Genomic DNA, 16,263 nt, shown 5'->3' on the forward strand with positions numbered 1-16,263 from the left:
TATTTTAATTAAGAAACTGAAAGACTATGATATCTAATTTAACTAAGGGGTCATTCCTAAATTTAACACTCAAATTAAATAATTAAAACAGTGTCATATTTTCTACTCAAAGAGTCAAAATCGCCCAAAGAACATCCCCCTTATTTTTTGGTAGATATATCAGAAACACCCATATATAAATATATATGTTTTAGAGTCTGTATCTCCGTAACTAAATGTTATAAATTTCATGTTCTGTGACACTTTCCCTTTATTTTGACCCAAATACCTTTTACTTTATAACAGACTTTATCAGAAACACACTGTATAATAAAGTATTTCTTTTTAGTATTCCATTCGAAAAGTATGTTTCAATACAAAATTTAATAATGTATTTACTATCCTTATAATATCTGCTATAAAGCTCAATTTAGTTGTTATTTTTAACCTAACCAATACCCAAGAACATCAAAAATCTGAGTAAAGCCCTAGGGTTAAAACTTTGTATCTGAAGTCTGTTACAACATACATATATGGACAAAATATTGCATTTCGCAAAATCTCGGGAGCAGGTCGAAAAATGTATTGACAATGAATGATAAAGTCGTCTCTGAATCAATAACAATCCTTTCCAACCCCTTGTCGAAACAGCGTTGCTTGAAGAAATGGTGCTTCAAAAAAATGGAACGTATTTTTTCATTTCGAATTTCAAAGATATTGTTGACGTAAACTACAGTATAAGGAAAACGGAGAAAAAGATCTTCAAGACAATCATTAACGAAACACGTCTTGATTGACTTTGACTGACTGATAATCAACGCCATGTCTAAACCGCTGATATTTTGCCGGCACATTATTCTTAACAGAAGTAAGATAAGGGACTAGAAGTATCGAGCTAACCAAATTCTTCACTTGGCGAAAGTGAATATTCTTGATAACACACCAGTGACACCAACGGTTGGCCCTCTGGTAGCGGTTTCTGAATTTTCCCTCCAAAACGTGAGACGCTCGTGGCGGTAGACGGCCGAACTAGATTCAAGCACCCGCGTCCGTGTTCCGCGGCTTTAGGTTGAGGGGAAGGGGGTAGGAAATGTTTTTGGAGCTCGACCAATTTTTTCTCTCTATTGTAGGGGCGATTGAAGCGGCATAAAATCCTCAAATTTGTTCACTAGTGCCAGAATTTATTACCAATGCTAGAGCACTTTACTTCCAGTCCATTATCTTACTTTTGCTCTAAAATGAAAACGAAGAAGTCTTTCCAAACCCATGAATTCAAGAAGCTCTGTCTCGAGTAGAACTACCCTTGAATGTCTTGTAAGGTTTTCAATAACGCAAGCTTCAAGCAGGGTAGGGTGAATTACAGGGACCTCACTCGGTGGTACATTGACAGCCGATAGAAATCAACATCCACGAAAGCAAAGCGCGCGACAAGCAAGTAACGATTTCTTTTTTTGGAGCACTGACCAAAAACTCTGTTCGCTAAACCATAAATACGTGTGACCACATCTACAGATAGAATCGTATCCAAAGCGAAAAATATCATTCAGTAGTGCAATGGTTAGAAATAATTGTTATTAATCGACAAAATTTAATTTTAAGTTAAAGGGAGGGTGAGGAGGAAAATCAAGTGATTAAAATCAAGTGATTTTTTATCGTTTCAAAATTCAAATTAGGTTCAGATTTTATGGATAAGTTGAAATAAGGACCTCCGATCAATCGCGTAACGCCCTGCCTTACTGTTAACAAAATTTTCGTTGCACGCTCTGCATCTCGCACCACGATTTACACATCGCGAGCAAATTTTATCAAATCTCGCGCTAAATTTCATTCGGCATGGAGCACGTGACAATCAGAGAATTTTGTTAACAAGAAGGCAGGGCGTTACGCGATTGGTCGGAGGGCCTTTTTTTTCAAATTATCCATGAAATCTGAACCTAATTTGAATTTTAAAATCATTCGGAGACTGTATTTCCTGGAGGTTTCACTATGCAGAATGGTCTTATAAATAGTAGAAGAATCGATAAAAATTACTTGATTTTCTACTTCACCCTTCCTTTAACGTAGAGATAATCTTACTGAAACATTCATGTTTCTGGTAAGTCTGGCATAAATTAAAGGGGAATGTTCTTTGGGTGATTTTGAGTCGAAAGTGTTCTATGACATTTTGCTGTCCGGGCAACTGTCTGCAGCTGGTATGGCGTTCCTTATATTTTAAATTACAAAAATAATAGCAAAATATGGGTCAGCATCTATAACCTTAGTGACCCACTAATCCAATAGCCGTTCCAAATTAAGCAATCAAAAATTAATTTAAAAAAGAAAAATCTCAGCCATACTTAACCATGCACCTGAATAAATACTACAAAGCATTGTAACAAAATATGGTTTTTCGACAATAGATTCTTATATTATTAGAAACAGAGTAATCTGAAATTATCTTAATGTAAGAGTGCTAAAAAATTCCCAGTATAAACACACGCTTTCGTTTTATTTTTTTTTTATTTAAAATTTGAAGAAATGTAGCTAATAAGGTGACTCCATAAATTGATAATCTACCATTAAGTTTACATGTCTAAAGAGGATCTATAGAAGACTAGTATGTCTCCCTGCTGCTTACGACCGTCCCTTAGTATGACACGCGAGATATGATAACAAAACCTCTCCTCGACTGCCGGTGAGTTTTTCTACAGTATTTTTCTCCCCAAAATATCTGTACCACAACATGATCGCTGGGGACGTTCCACTAAAGACCTAACGATGGACACTTAAAGAGGATTATTTGCTTATGATGCTTCCTAAAGTTCCTAATTATTGTTTTATAAAGGGTTTGCTGTTTTTGTCGACATCACAAAGATGCTTTCAGATGCAAATACCTTAGAACGATTCTGTGTAAAATTATAGACAGGATATATGCGTGATCTGTTTCTGTCCGCTTGAAACTTGGATCACCAAGTCTTAGGCTTCCAAGTTTTAAGTTTTATTTGCCTCTAGAGCTCGGCATTATCTATCCATTATCCACGTTATTTTATCTTTATCCATACTCGAAAATTATCCACAGAACTTACATGTTAAATCGTATTATAATCCACAACTTAGTTTATAAATAATCGGTTATCCACCAATTTGTGGATAATGGTTAGAAAATTCCGATCTCTATTTGCCTCCTGTTTTTGTTATTTGCATATAATTAAAATTTTAGTATTGATAAGCATATTTGTCCCAAATGTTAAAATGAAAACTTATCTTCCTCAATTCGCAGCAGAAAACCCTAAAGCCAAGGCCTAATTTGAATGTTTATTTTAGACTATGAGTGCTTTTAGACAAATTTTAAATCATAAATATTTTACAGGAATCTTCATTCAAAATTCAATTTAAGTCTTCAGTCTAATATACTTCATGTATTATGAATTAATGACATCGGAGTTTCTCGTATTCTACTTGACATAATAGAAAGTACAAATTTACTTTTCAATTAAACTAATTTTATCTCAAATCTCATAAATATTTAATTTAACCCTGGAGCAAAATCTGGAGTCTCTCATAGAATTCTCCTTTCTATACCTATACAATAAATATTCAATTAAACAATAAAGCAGTAGGGAATAAGACCTAATTCTACCTCATAGTCTATACTCGCATCTCATTTTGCTTCGTGAATGAAACTAATTTTCCGCGTTCTGCGTTTCGACAAAATTCATCTCGACCGTAGGATACAATACCAATGGATTGGTCGCTTACAAAGTACATGGTAAGCCTCGTCAAAGGAAGAGTCTCGCAATAGACCTTTCAACGTAAATAAAGGGGGTAGGCATTCCTCAATATCGGGGCATAGATGGGAGTTGATACATTGCCATCCGTCTCTGCGCACTTTCATGATACAAAAAGACTACAGCGCAGTCGCCAAAAAGCGAAATGGTGGGCAGAGTTTTACCCCCTAGTCTTTCCCTCTTAGTTACAATGAAATGGTCTATTGAATATTCGCGTTGTACTATGAGCTTGTCATACCCTCCGTTACATCGAAATGGTCTATTTCAAAAATTTTGGGTATTAATCTTTGAATTCACCGTTTACAAATATTAACTGTTTAGAGTTTAGAAATCGTCTAAGGATTTCTGAATTCAAATTAAGAGTAGACTAGAATTATTTCTTCATTATTCAAAGATGTATACGAAATAATGAACGATTCAAAATGGAATTATGTTTCTATTTACAATTTAATAAAGATATGGCCAGTTAACACGGGTGGTTTGAAAGTATAAAATTATTTTGGTCAACTAAACCATGCATCTCTTGCACCAGGGATAGATGTACTTTTAGAAGTAGGAATGGAGAACAGAGTAATCAGGACGCACGTCAAAGTCCCGCACCCCCATTCCCCGGGAAATAGGGTGAATGAAAGAAGAGGCGGGTCATAGGAAGGAATTGCATATTTTTCGCCGACCCAGTCAGCAACGTCATCAAAACGTACTTGAAGTGAGCCAATAAGAATTTAACATTTTCATTACGTGTTCGAGGGAGGGGCTCTACACTGGGCTATGATTCGGACTAAAGTAAATACTAACTGTTCTCCATTCTAGCTTCTAAAATTAAATTTATACCTGCATGCACATAAAGGCCCAATACGCAGTTAGTTAACTTATTAAGTCATGTCTAGGCTGTAAATTGAACAACCAGTATAAGACATTGGTTAATTTTGTTGTTTGTTGACAGGTTTTGGTTTCATGACAAACCCTCGTAGCGAAACTAGAAATATTATTTATTTATTATTATTATTACTTCATAAATTGTGTTTTTTTTTCTGAGAATTGTCCTTTAAGTCTTGCACCTATGCACCTATTTAATCGCACAGAACCTTCGCTGTGAAATGAACTAGCATTGTATTTAGTCGGATGAGCGGTTCAATTTGTGGGCGGGAGACCGGAGGGGGGGGAGGGGGAGGTCTACGTAATAGATATAACTTTCACTGATTGTCATAATTGGATAATTAGAATTTATTTAGCTTAAATAAAAGTTTATATAAAGCTCTCTATTTTAAACAATTCATTTACAACCAAAGTTTTCGAATTTTCAGGAAGTATGAAGCAAATCGTTTATTTAATTTTGATTTTAACGGCGTTCGATGTTGAGAGAAGTTTGGCGTTTTTCATGCCATTGCCCATTGGACAGTTTTGTGGTGAGTTTATGAATTTATTTTTGAATTGGACAATATCCATTATCCACTATTTTTATCCATAATCTAAAATAATACACGTTAGTTGTTTGCTAAATTGTCTTGAATCAATAATGTATTTGTGTTATTAAAAATATAAAAATAAAAAAAAAGTTAAAATAGAAATATTGAAAATTTTACATGGAGAAATATTGGTAAATAAATAGGAAATAATTAAACATTAGAATTCAGGTTTAGGTTTTTTTAAGAAGTGATTAGCTCCTCGGTTGATACGTATAGACCGTTATTCTGTGAAAACGTTCTTAAAAAATCATTTCTGGCCGCCATTTTCCAAGATGATTGCAGATTATAAAATCTAGGTGTTAGATAAATTAGTTTTTGCTTGTTGCCTATAAGATTCAAGACTGAAATAGATTAACAAAGAAATTTTGTATCTTTTAGCTATGTTATTTGAAAAACCGCTTATAACCCGCTCCACCGAATGCTTAATCATGAACGCACCAGACGTGATACTAGAAGCTACTGCAACGTGTCAAGAGGAGATTGACCCAGACGCTGACCCCATGGAATTCCTCGTTTCGTTATGCGCGGATCCAAAAAGAACTATCACGGTATATTTTTAATTTCGACCTCAATTTAAAGTGACTGTAAAGAAGGCATCGGTTGGTGGATAAAAATTATTTGAAATACGTCAGAGGCACGTGACTGAAGAGAGGTGTGGTTCAAAGAAATATTTTTATTTCGAAAATTACCACTTCGAGGAATTGGCGCTGCAACCTCGCCAAAAACAAGGACTAGGCATCCAAAGTCCCACTCCAAGTGGAGGCTTTGTATCTGGGCGTCACGTGGTACCTGTGACGTATTTTAAATAACTTATCCTCACCCGACGATGCCAATTATACAGTCCCTTTAAACCTAAATTAATTTATTTATTTTAATAAATTCCATAGTTTGGATTATGTCAAACCAGGGAACTAAGCAAGGTAATATCAAGAAGTGAAATCTAGTTTATTAGGGAGAAGGTATAAGATGCCCAAGTACTCGCGCACCATAGTCCCAGTCCCCCTTTCAAAATACTAAGGGGGACGTAAAAGGAGGCCGGGCTATTTCGCCTCTCCTCAGTCGGAAAATACGTAATTTTCGTCATTCACGTCGCGCTGACGTGAGTTTTCAAGAACCAATGAGATGCTGGTTGTAATTTAGAGGCGGGGATTAACTCCGGACCTACGTTTGGACTGGAGATAAAGATGAAAAAGTTGCAAATTTAAACCTTCTCCCAAGTAAACTAGATATCACTTCTTGGTAATATAATGTAAAGTAACTGAAAACCTATTAATTTCTAATAATTTTTAATTATAGCATAAGTTCACTAAAATGGAAATTCAGATGCTATTAAATATTCCAGTATGAAAATTTACTTTTAAGGATCTTAAAATATTTTGCAGGAACTAAATTTTATTGAAATCCATTTAGAAGTGTATTTTTAAAGGCAGTGGAAGTGAAGGCGGATCAGAAGAGGCAGAACAAAGACTTTTATCATTTCGAAGATATCGCAATAATTCAACCGATTTAAATTCTCCCATAACCAATGGTTAAACCTTTAAACACAATCATTTTAAATAAAACAAACGTCATGAACCGTTGCTTTGAGATTAATTCCTAAAATTAAGGCACGTGGTCTGGATTAGCCAATGATAGACGATAATGATATCTAGATTTGGCTCTTCCGGACTGTGGAGTCTCAATTTTAGCAGAAGTAAGATGAGACTAGAAGTACTGAGCTAACCAAATTCTTCACTTGGCGAAAGTGAATATTCTGGTAGCGGTATCTGAATTTTCCCTCCAAAACGTGAGACGCTCGTGGCGGTAGACAGCCGAACTAGATTCAAGCAACGGCGTCCGTGTTCCGTGGCTTTAGGTTGAGGGGAAGGGGTAGGAAATTTTTTGGAATTCTACTCATTTTTTCTCCTCTAGCGTAGGCGCGATGGAAGCGGCATAAAATCCTCAAATTTGTTCACTACCGATGCTAGAGCTCTTTACTTCTAGTCTAATCTTACTTCTGATTTTAGTAAATAATTTCACAGCTGTCTTTTATGAAATAAATAACGTCACTGTCATGGCGGCGCCCAAGTCTTAAATTTTTTTTTTGGTATATTTTAATTTTTCATCAATGAGATAATTTTTTAAAATAAATTAGTGTTTAATTAATTTAAGGATAGTAAAATAGAGCCTTTCATTTAATCAATATTTAAAAATATCGTTCTTTATTCAAATAAACAAAGTAATTTTCTAAATTGTACAAAATATATAATCTTTTATTTATCAGCTATCTCCTCCGATCTAGTCTAATAAATGTTTGCAATAACCGAGCAATCGAGAGGTAGGGCACTTGTACCGAATACCCCGTACCTGAAATACGTCACCACCTGTAAAAACCTCAAATAGTTAATTCTCTAATTAATCACACACCTTGACCCTGATTAACCGTATCCGCTCTTGACCTTAGCTTATGATTCAGTTTAATTTTTACTATTATAAGGCGCTACTGTTGTCTTTGAAACCCGAAGTTCAAAAATTCCTGTTCAAATTCATGATTATATAAAAACGTGGGTCACGAATTATTTGGGGGAAATTTTTCACGATAAAAAAGAGTGATATAAAAAATTGTAAGCGATCTGTCCAATATCATTAAATAACTCGCGAATCACGATCGCATAAGTACGTGAAATTTTAAATATAAAATACCTGAGGAAATGCACGACTTCTCACGACGAAAAAGAAAATATTTTCGGTGTTTTTGACCATGGTAATAACTTAAAAAATAATAAAATCGGGGTTAAAAATTTTTCAACAAAAGGTGTGAAAATTTTTATGGAAATGAAAACCACCCTTAGCAACTTTATTTTTTATAAAATTAACTAATTAATGGATCTTTTTGAAATTTTAACCACATATTGTGGGCCAGAATTGTAGTTCTGTGGAATTTTTTCAATACAGTTAATGAAATACAAAAAAAGTTACATCCAATCAAAAAACCCTCCTTATACATTAAGAGCAGTATGAAGTCTTATCTAAGAGAGCTACCGCTCTCTCAGAATTATTCTATTCAGTTTCCCTTTAAAGACGTTACAATTATTTTTTTTGTTAAAATAATTAGACAAAACCAGAAGTATATAATACTTCTCTTCGAGAGAAGTGTACCAGCACAAAGCGGGGGTAATTGTAACATCATTTTACATTGGGAGTGCACAAGGTTACTAAACCGAATCACATACACGATAAATAGCCCCCCTATCTTTACTCTATTAGTGCTTAACTATTTGCCAAGGCGCATGCGCTTGTGTATTATTGTCCCACGTCAAGACAATCAAGCTTTGTGGGTTGATTGCCTTGGATTTAATATCAAACAGTTATAGAATTCACCCTAGTACGGTGCGATGCCCATACCCATCTGAAGTTTGATGAGCAGGAAAGTAAACTAAAAGGGTCATTCTTAGAAGAATCATGCTACATAACCATGAGTTAATAATATGTTAGCTCCTTATAAGTTACTCAGGCAATTCATTTTTATGCTCCAGCGTTTTCTCCCGCGCCGCCGGCTTCCCAATTATATGCGACGCTCTGCGGCCGCCACGTGAACGAAAATCTTATTTGCTCTTCTTTCCGGTTTTGCCCCGGAAGCGCCTGTAGTGGGAGCTAGCCAATGATATCGGAGCTATTTAAGCAGCCGAATATTTCGCTCAGTAGCCTCGGTTAAGAAAACAGTTAAGAGATCAGTGGATTGGATTTAGCTGTTGTATAATTTTCTGGTTTCAAGTCACAATAACAAATCTTATCTTTGGCATCCTTTATCAATATCTGCAAATTGCATTGAGTTGCTGCATTTTTTTGTCTCAGTACTGACACAAACGCCATGATTTAATGTTAAATTGTTAAAACATAAACATTCACGACTAAAACGCTCCCTTGGTGAAAAAGCAGCCGACGACTCGAGGTCGAGGAGTACGAGCGGGATTTTTTTTCGACAAGAGAGAGCGCAACATTCGGATTTTTTTCACGCGCGGGCGAAATGAGAAGAAAACGCTGGATACATTACGCCTATGGAGCCTGAGTAACTTATAGGAAGCTAACATATTTTTAACTCATGACATAACTTAAGTATTAAGAGCATACAGAGTGTCATCCTTCTTTTATTATCCCCTTCTGATAAAACGCATCTTGAAAGACCGATAGATGGCGAGCGCGAGATTTGAAATTATAAGCCACTCCCTAAAAACCTACAATGCAGTCGAAGATGGTTTAAAGAATTCGCTACGTTCAACGTTCTTCTTACATTAATACGTTTTTGATAACAGCACAAAATATGCTAATTTTGAAGAATACAAAAGTACCTGAAATTCCAAGGATATTCCAAATTTTTCTCGTCACTCTAATATGTAAATGGCCGTCACCTTACACTAATTTAAGCTCCATTTAAAATATCTTCTCGAAGTTTCGGAGAATAAAGCTATGGCCTTCATAACACTTTGAATAGAATTTCCATGTCTTAGGTAGGCAGTTTTAAAATATTATAAAATTTTAATCTTTCAAAATTACCTTTGTTTTAAGAAAGCCATATTTTACTCTATAATAGCCGAGCTTAAAGGGTTAAGGACTGTGTTTAGTTTGGCATTTAAAAGGAAAGGTAGTTGCGAAATTGGCCTGGGATATTTGAGAGATTTAATAGGTTAAAAGCGTTTTGGGGAAAAGGTTTTTGTAACCGAAATGAAACCTTACTCTCGAGGAGGAGTAAATAATTTTATATATAAATAATGAAATAAAATAATATAATATATAATATATAATATATAATATATAATATATAAATAATAATATAAAATAATTATATAAACACTAATATAAAACATAATATAATTGTGTAAATAATAAAAATTAATAAAGCAATAAAATATATATAATTAATAAAATAATGTATTTATAATTTATGAATGCATTTTAGTTTATTGTGCGTAAAAAAAGTCACAAGCGACTCGCAAGATTACACACATTATATGGTAAAAGAAAAATAAATATATACATCAATGTAAGGCTGAAATACGCAGTGTATTTCAAATCAAATAAAATAATATAATATAATATATATAATTAATAAAATAATAAAAAATGAAAAAATATAATATATAAATAATGAAATAATATAATATATAAATAATGAAATAATATATTATATAAATAATGAAATAATATATTATATAAATAATGAAATAATATATTATATAAAAAATAATATAATGTAGTATATAAAAATATATATATTAAAAGTCACTGCATACTTCATAAGATGCAACAGTGCAATGTAAATTTCGTGAGCTAGCTTAAATATTTTCAGAATTCCTTTAGGAGCCTATTCTTAGATAATCCCGATTTTGATACAAGGCTTAGCACAAAACACCTCTTGATTTCAATCGACGTCTTCATTTTCCTGCCCCACGTGATGCGAAACGCGTGCTTACCCATCCTTATACGAATCCTAAACAGAATTAAAGAATTTAATGAAATGCTTCCCACTTGGTGTTATATCCCAGCATTCAACAGGGCAGAAGTAGAAAAGTCTAGCTAGCTATACGAGAATGTAATTTCTAGATTCCGTTTTATGGGATGGTCATCATTTTAAAAGTCTATGGCGATTAAAAATGGGAGAGAGACCTAAGCTATAATAGTTACGCAGGCTGGCAGTCTGGGAGTAAATCGTCCGAGGGCAAAATTTAGTATCCTCCTTGCTCTTAAATTTCCAGAGAAAAGGTGAACCTTTTGCTCTGAAACCCTTTAAGACCTTTAGCATCAGTGATTTACTTCTTAACGTCACGCTACCGTTTCCACAGGCGTTATTTTAAAACAACACTCGAGGGGTCATTCAGTAACACGTGGTGAATTTACTATACTAATTTCGAGTAGAGATGAACAGATAACGAAACGTATGCAATAAATCGTATTAATGATGATTTAATGTATTTGGAAGATTATCCTCCGGATGTTGCTTATTTGATATGGCCATAGATGTAATTTTAGATGTAGGAATGGAGAACAGAGTAATGTGGGCGCGCGTAAAAGTCCCGGATCCCCTTCCACGGGACGGAGGGGTATGAAAAAAGAGGGGGCATAGCGACAGAGGTAAAAAGAAATACGTATTTTTCGCTGTCCCCGTCAGCAACGTCATCAAAACGTAGTTTAAGTGAGCTAATAAGATAATTTAAAATTTTCGTTACGTGTTGGAGGAGGGAGGAGCTCTTAAATTCCGCGTGTTGAACTGCGTCACTCTTTCATTGCTGTAATCGATACTTTATCAATACTCGTAGTTTTTCGTTAATTGCCCTTGCGGTATAAGACATACAGTATATGGCTATTGCCTTCCAATAGCTGCAGTTTCAATTGTTTAAAAAATAACTCAATAATAGGGATATATATAAAGTTGAACACAAATTTTTATGGGCTTCAAATATTTTTCTAATATTTAAAACAGTCAGCTCACATTTGTCAAGCCAATGGCTCTTTCAAAGAAGTGAGATTGGTGATATTAATTACAAATCTGCATAGCATCAAAGAGCACTGTAATGAAAGGTGGCATTTCATAGCGTAGATATTTTTTAATTTAAATGGCATTTTCAGACCGAAACTCCATAAGGCGCTTTTTAACACTTTGTAAAGCCTTGAAAAGTAGCTATTCTTTAACAATTGTACTAGAAATAGGTCAAACTTCGTCCATTTAGCAACAGCCTACAAAATTTTTGTCTCAGCATAGATATGTTCCATAAGTATGACAATACAACGCCTCACCAGGCGTCGTTTTATGAAAATCTATGACCTATACGTCAGTTCATGACAAGCTCTTAGTAACCAGTGACAAACATATAAAACATATCTTATGAACTTATGGTCTCAGTAACATTATCCAAGCTGTACTTCAACTATCTCTATACCCCAAACCTTGCAATACACCAAAAATATACCGTTCTAGTCTGTTAAAGGTAAACGTTTAATAATAATAATAATAATAATAATAATAATAATAATAAATTTATTTCCCATTTGAACATGGTGGCAGCCAAGTAAAGGAGAAACTCCCAATACGAGCTTGGCTACCAGTACAAAAACAAAAGACAAACAGATTAACCTTAGACCTTAGGTAATGACCCCTTCAATGTCGTCCAGCCGTTTAACGCGTAAGTTAAAACAAGAGCGCGTATATATACTTCTTCCTCAATTTTAAGCTGCAGACAATAACCCCATTCTAAGTCTAGTGGAAAAGTGCGTAAATTTTTATAGTAAGTGTTATCCCGCGTCACCTTCGACTACGGGCTAATATCCCTGAAGGTTCCCCCGCCCTTAATAACGCTGTAAAGCAACGTCGATCACAACCCCTTTAACAAGTTGCGGCCTTTCACGCGCACCGACATTAACATACGAACGAGCTCGTCCAAAAGAGTCTAGGGTACATTATGCCGAAATGTCTACGTTAGATGACCTTAAAGTTAGACCCTAGTTAAGGTATGCGAACTTTGCAATATTCTGGACTAGTAAGGTTGTCTATGGATCAAGTCTCCGAAGCCCGAGTCGCGAGGAGCCTACTGAATTATGAGGGGTCAAAATTAGCTCAGGGAGTCGTTGAGAAACTTCCCTCTACAATACACCGTAAAACATCTAGCCCATGGATACAGAACACACTCAGAAGTTGATTAAAAGACGAAGTAATGAGATCTATATATTTATTGTTTCATGGAAATGAAGCTTGTCTACATGTACTTACCAATAAGAAGCTAATTCGCTACCAAGGAGTAAATGATTCTGGATGAAAGTTTGACAGAATAGGTAATTTCGATTGATTGAATTACACGAATTTCACTGAGCTGATGGGCTTGATAAGCTACCTCTGCTGTAAGTAATACCAAAAAGCGATATCTATCTTACTAGGGAGAAGGTATAAGATGCCCAAGTATTCGCACGCCATAGTCCCAGTCCCCCTTTCAAAATACAAGGGAGGACGTAAAAGGAGGCCGGGCTATTTCGCCTCTCCTCAGTCGGAAAATACATAATTTTCGTCTTTCGTGTCGCGCTGACGTGAGTTTTCAAGAACCAATGAGATGTTGGTTGTAATTTAGAGGCGGGGATTAACTCCGGACCTACGTTTGGACTGGAGATAAAGCTAGATATGTGGCGAATTAAACCTTCTTCCTAGTAAACTAGATATCGCTTCTTGGTAATACTGTACAAGTTGAAGAAGAACGTCTGTTCATTTAAAAGAAATATTCCTAGAGACTCTTTGTTTATAAAATGTCTAATTTTGCTTTGCAATATAAAAAATTTGACTTACGTCAGAGCATCGGAATTAATTAGTGAAAAGCTTAAACGATGCCATGGGTGATCGATATCAGTCAAGGCTAATTTGGACAGTGTTGTCAAGGGTAGAATTACTCTTTAACCCTTTGGTATCTTCAGTCAACTTCAAGTCAGCAGACGCTATTTCAAAATTTAATCGGCTGTATTAACTACTAATCGAGTAAATAGTTGAGTGTTCTGGTTGTTCGGCAAAGTTTTGGGAATATGACACATGGTGTCGGCGATCTTACTCTATAGATACCGACTGCTCCGTGTTCGCTGGAGGTGACTTGACTTGATCCCACCACCCCTTCAGTCCCTGATTAATAGCGTCATGAAACCTAACTAATCGCATCCTTAACAACTCAATTTGTATTGAAACTCATAATAAAAAAATAAATAAATACATAAATATTGTACTTCAAATAAGAAGAAAGAATGGCTATCGTTGATGAAAATACACGTGAGCATAGAATTTGATAACTTCTACACATTTTAATTAAAATTGGTTCTGTGAAGAGTTGGGGCAGACGCTCAAATGTAAATTTTCTTAGTTTACTAAAAACAATAAAATTTTAATTTTTCTTGCAAGAAATTTTAACGATAAGGTTGTTTTTAAAACAAGTTGGGAAACCAAAATAAACCTCTCCGAGTCAAGACGCGATTAAGAGGTTTTTCTTAAATAAATAAATATAACTGATATTAGTTATTTTAATCGTCACTATTTTACCTTAATTATAGTTAAATAGTTTTAAGTAACTTTATTCCTAAAATAATATTAAACATAGCTATTGTTGACGTTTGAATTCAAGTGTATGCCTCTTTAACAATTTTTGGAAATAAGACGATTGATTCACAATAAACGATAAGAAAACTGGCTATTGCATGAACCTTTTGTGGTAGCCCTGCCAATGGGACGCTAGACGTTTCGTGTAACACTTGCCGAATGCCGCGTAAATCTTAACCCTAACGATGATAATGAACACGTTTGCTCCGATTTGCCAACTGCGAACGCGGTGACAGACACACACACAGATACGTCAAGTATAATACCTCTCCTTGACGCCACCGTCATTTGGAGAGGAAAAAATAATCCTTATCATAGGCTTTCTAAGGTCTAGTTTAATGTATTCGTCAATATAATTCCTATAATAATTAATTCAATACTTCTAAATATAGTTTTCAACACATCACATAAAAATAGACAAGTTGGGAAAACCAAAATATTACCTCTCCGAGTCAAGAGGTCTACTACTACTTCGTAAAAATTTACGAAATATTGAAGCAGTATTCCAAACATAGCGAATGTACAGTAAAGCAGACCACATTTTACATCCAATAAGGATAAATCCTGGACACATGGAAATCAGTCAATGGGGAAAAGAACAGGAAATGAAGTCTACGCTTCAGCTGTTTACCCTATATTCTGATAGCTACATTCACAACTGGTTTGCAGTGTAAACACTATCGTCTCGTCTCACCTCAACAATACTCCTAGTTTGCCAACATGAGTGTTAACGTTAAATAACACCAAAGCTAAATTGTAGCTAGACGCACTAATAGTCAATGCGCACCATAAAGAGAATAATAAGTCTGTAGCTACTACCCGTTTACCATTAGCCATTTTACGAATATAATTGCCATCATGATCTTCTCTTCTATTATAAAATTAACCTGATTATTTAAGAGTGTGTTTAACTTTCGGTTCACTCTGAACCGTTTATGTCTCTTCATTTCAGACACGAAAATCAGAGCCAAAAGTTTATTTCACCTCAGGCCTCAATTATTTACACTTTGTTTCACTAAGCCTATTGCGGATAATACTTGTTATACCCGCCGGAGTCTAGGTCTTAATTTTCTACATGAAGTCACTAAACCAAGGATTATTCTATATACAGATGTAGTATAGCTTAAGTAATATATAAACAGCCATTTCAAATAACAATATTAAAAACAATCTTTGGAATATCAAAATGAAACAGAGTTTTAAAGCTACAAAAGTACTAAATGCATCATAATTACGAAAAATACTTCCACATATTCACTTTATATTATGGAAAAAGGGAATATTAAGGTTTTGTACGATTTCTTAACACATCAACACAAGGCTAACTGCTAACGCGACGCACTAGTGTAACAATGGACGGACACACACAGACAAAAACATAAGCTGCTTTTTAACTCTTTCCGTATTAATTTTGAGTTGAGAAACAAGATTATCTTTAATATTTAAATAAATATAATTATTTTTAATTATTTTAATCTTCAATAATTAACATTAATAATAGTTAAATCGTTTAAAATAAAGTTATACCTATTATCATCTTAAACTTTGCTAATATTGACGTTTAAAGTGAAGGGTACCCCTCTTGCCCGCTTTCTTCAAATTTTGGGGTATATATACGATTCGTTTCCATTATAATAGTAAGGAAAAAGCGCAATTGCGAAAACCTTTGGTGGCGATCCCACCTTAGGGAGGCTAGACGTTTCTCGTAACCCTAGCTGATCGCCGCGTATATCCTAAAACCAAACGATGATAATGGAGTAGAAGCCAATGAGACAGATTGGTGTCTATGTGGAATAGACGGAAGACCAGTAGATGGTGGTGTTAGAAGCCAGAATGTACAGACTGGTGTCCAAGTGGGATGGACAAAGACCAGAAGATGGTGGTGATTAGAAGCCAGTATGTACAGACTGGTGTCCATGTGGGATGGACGAAGATCAAACGATGGTGGTAATTA

The 16,263-nt window shown here is 34.9% G+C and overlaps 1 protein-coding gene across 1 annotated transcript; it reads left to right on the forward strand.

The window, feature by feature from the left end:
• The first annotated feature begins 5,023 nt into the window (after positions 1–5,023).
• LOC149679545 (uncharacterized) lies at positions 5,024–6,745 on the forward strand. Its single transcript, XM_089835684.1, has 5 exons — positions 5,024–5,152; positions 5,591–5,760; positions 6,100–6,132; positions 6,509–6,553; positions 6,623–6,745. Exons 1-5 carry the CDS (start codon positions 5,056–5,058, stop codon positions 6,743–6,745), a joined length of 468 nt encoding a protein of 155 aa, XP_089691810.1. The 5' UTR covers positions 5,024–5,055.
• Positions 6,746–16,263: the final 9,518 nt, after the last annotated feature.

This window comes from Phalangium opilio, unplaced genomic scaffold (genome assembly GCF_054372755.1).
Source record: "Phalangium opilio isolate 3A_F unplaced genomic scaffold, DU_Popi_V2 ptg000041l_1, whole genome shotgun sequence".
In the NCBI taxonomy this organism is placed as follows: Eukaryota; Metazoa; Arthropoda; class Arachnida; order Opiliones; family Phalangiidae; genus Phalangium; species Phalangium opilio.

Coding starts and splice junctions, on each gene's coding strand:
- LOC149679545 (XM_089835684.1), top strand. CDS start 5,056: ATGAAGCAAATCGTTTATTTAATTTTGATTTTAACGGCGTTCGATGTT. Junction 5,153..5,590: donor GCCCATTGGACAGTTTTGTG/GTGAGTTTATGA, acceptor TGTATCTTTTAG/CTATGTTATTTGAAAAACCG. Junction 5,761..6,099: donor ATCCAAAAAGAACTATCACG/GTATATTTTTAA, acceptor TAAATTCCATAG/TTTGGATTATGTCAAACCAG.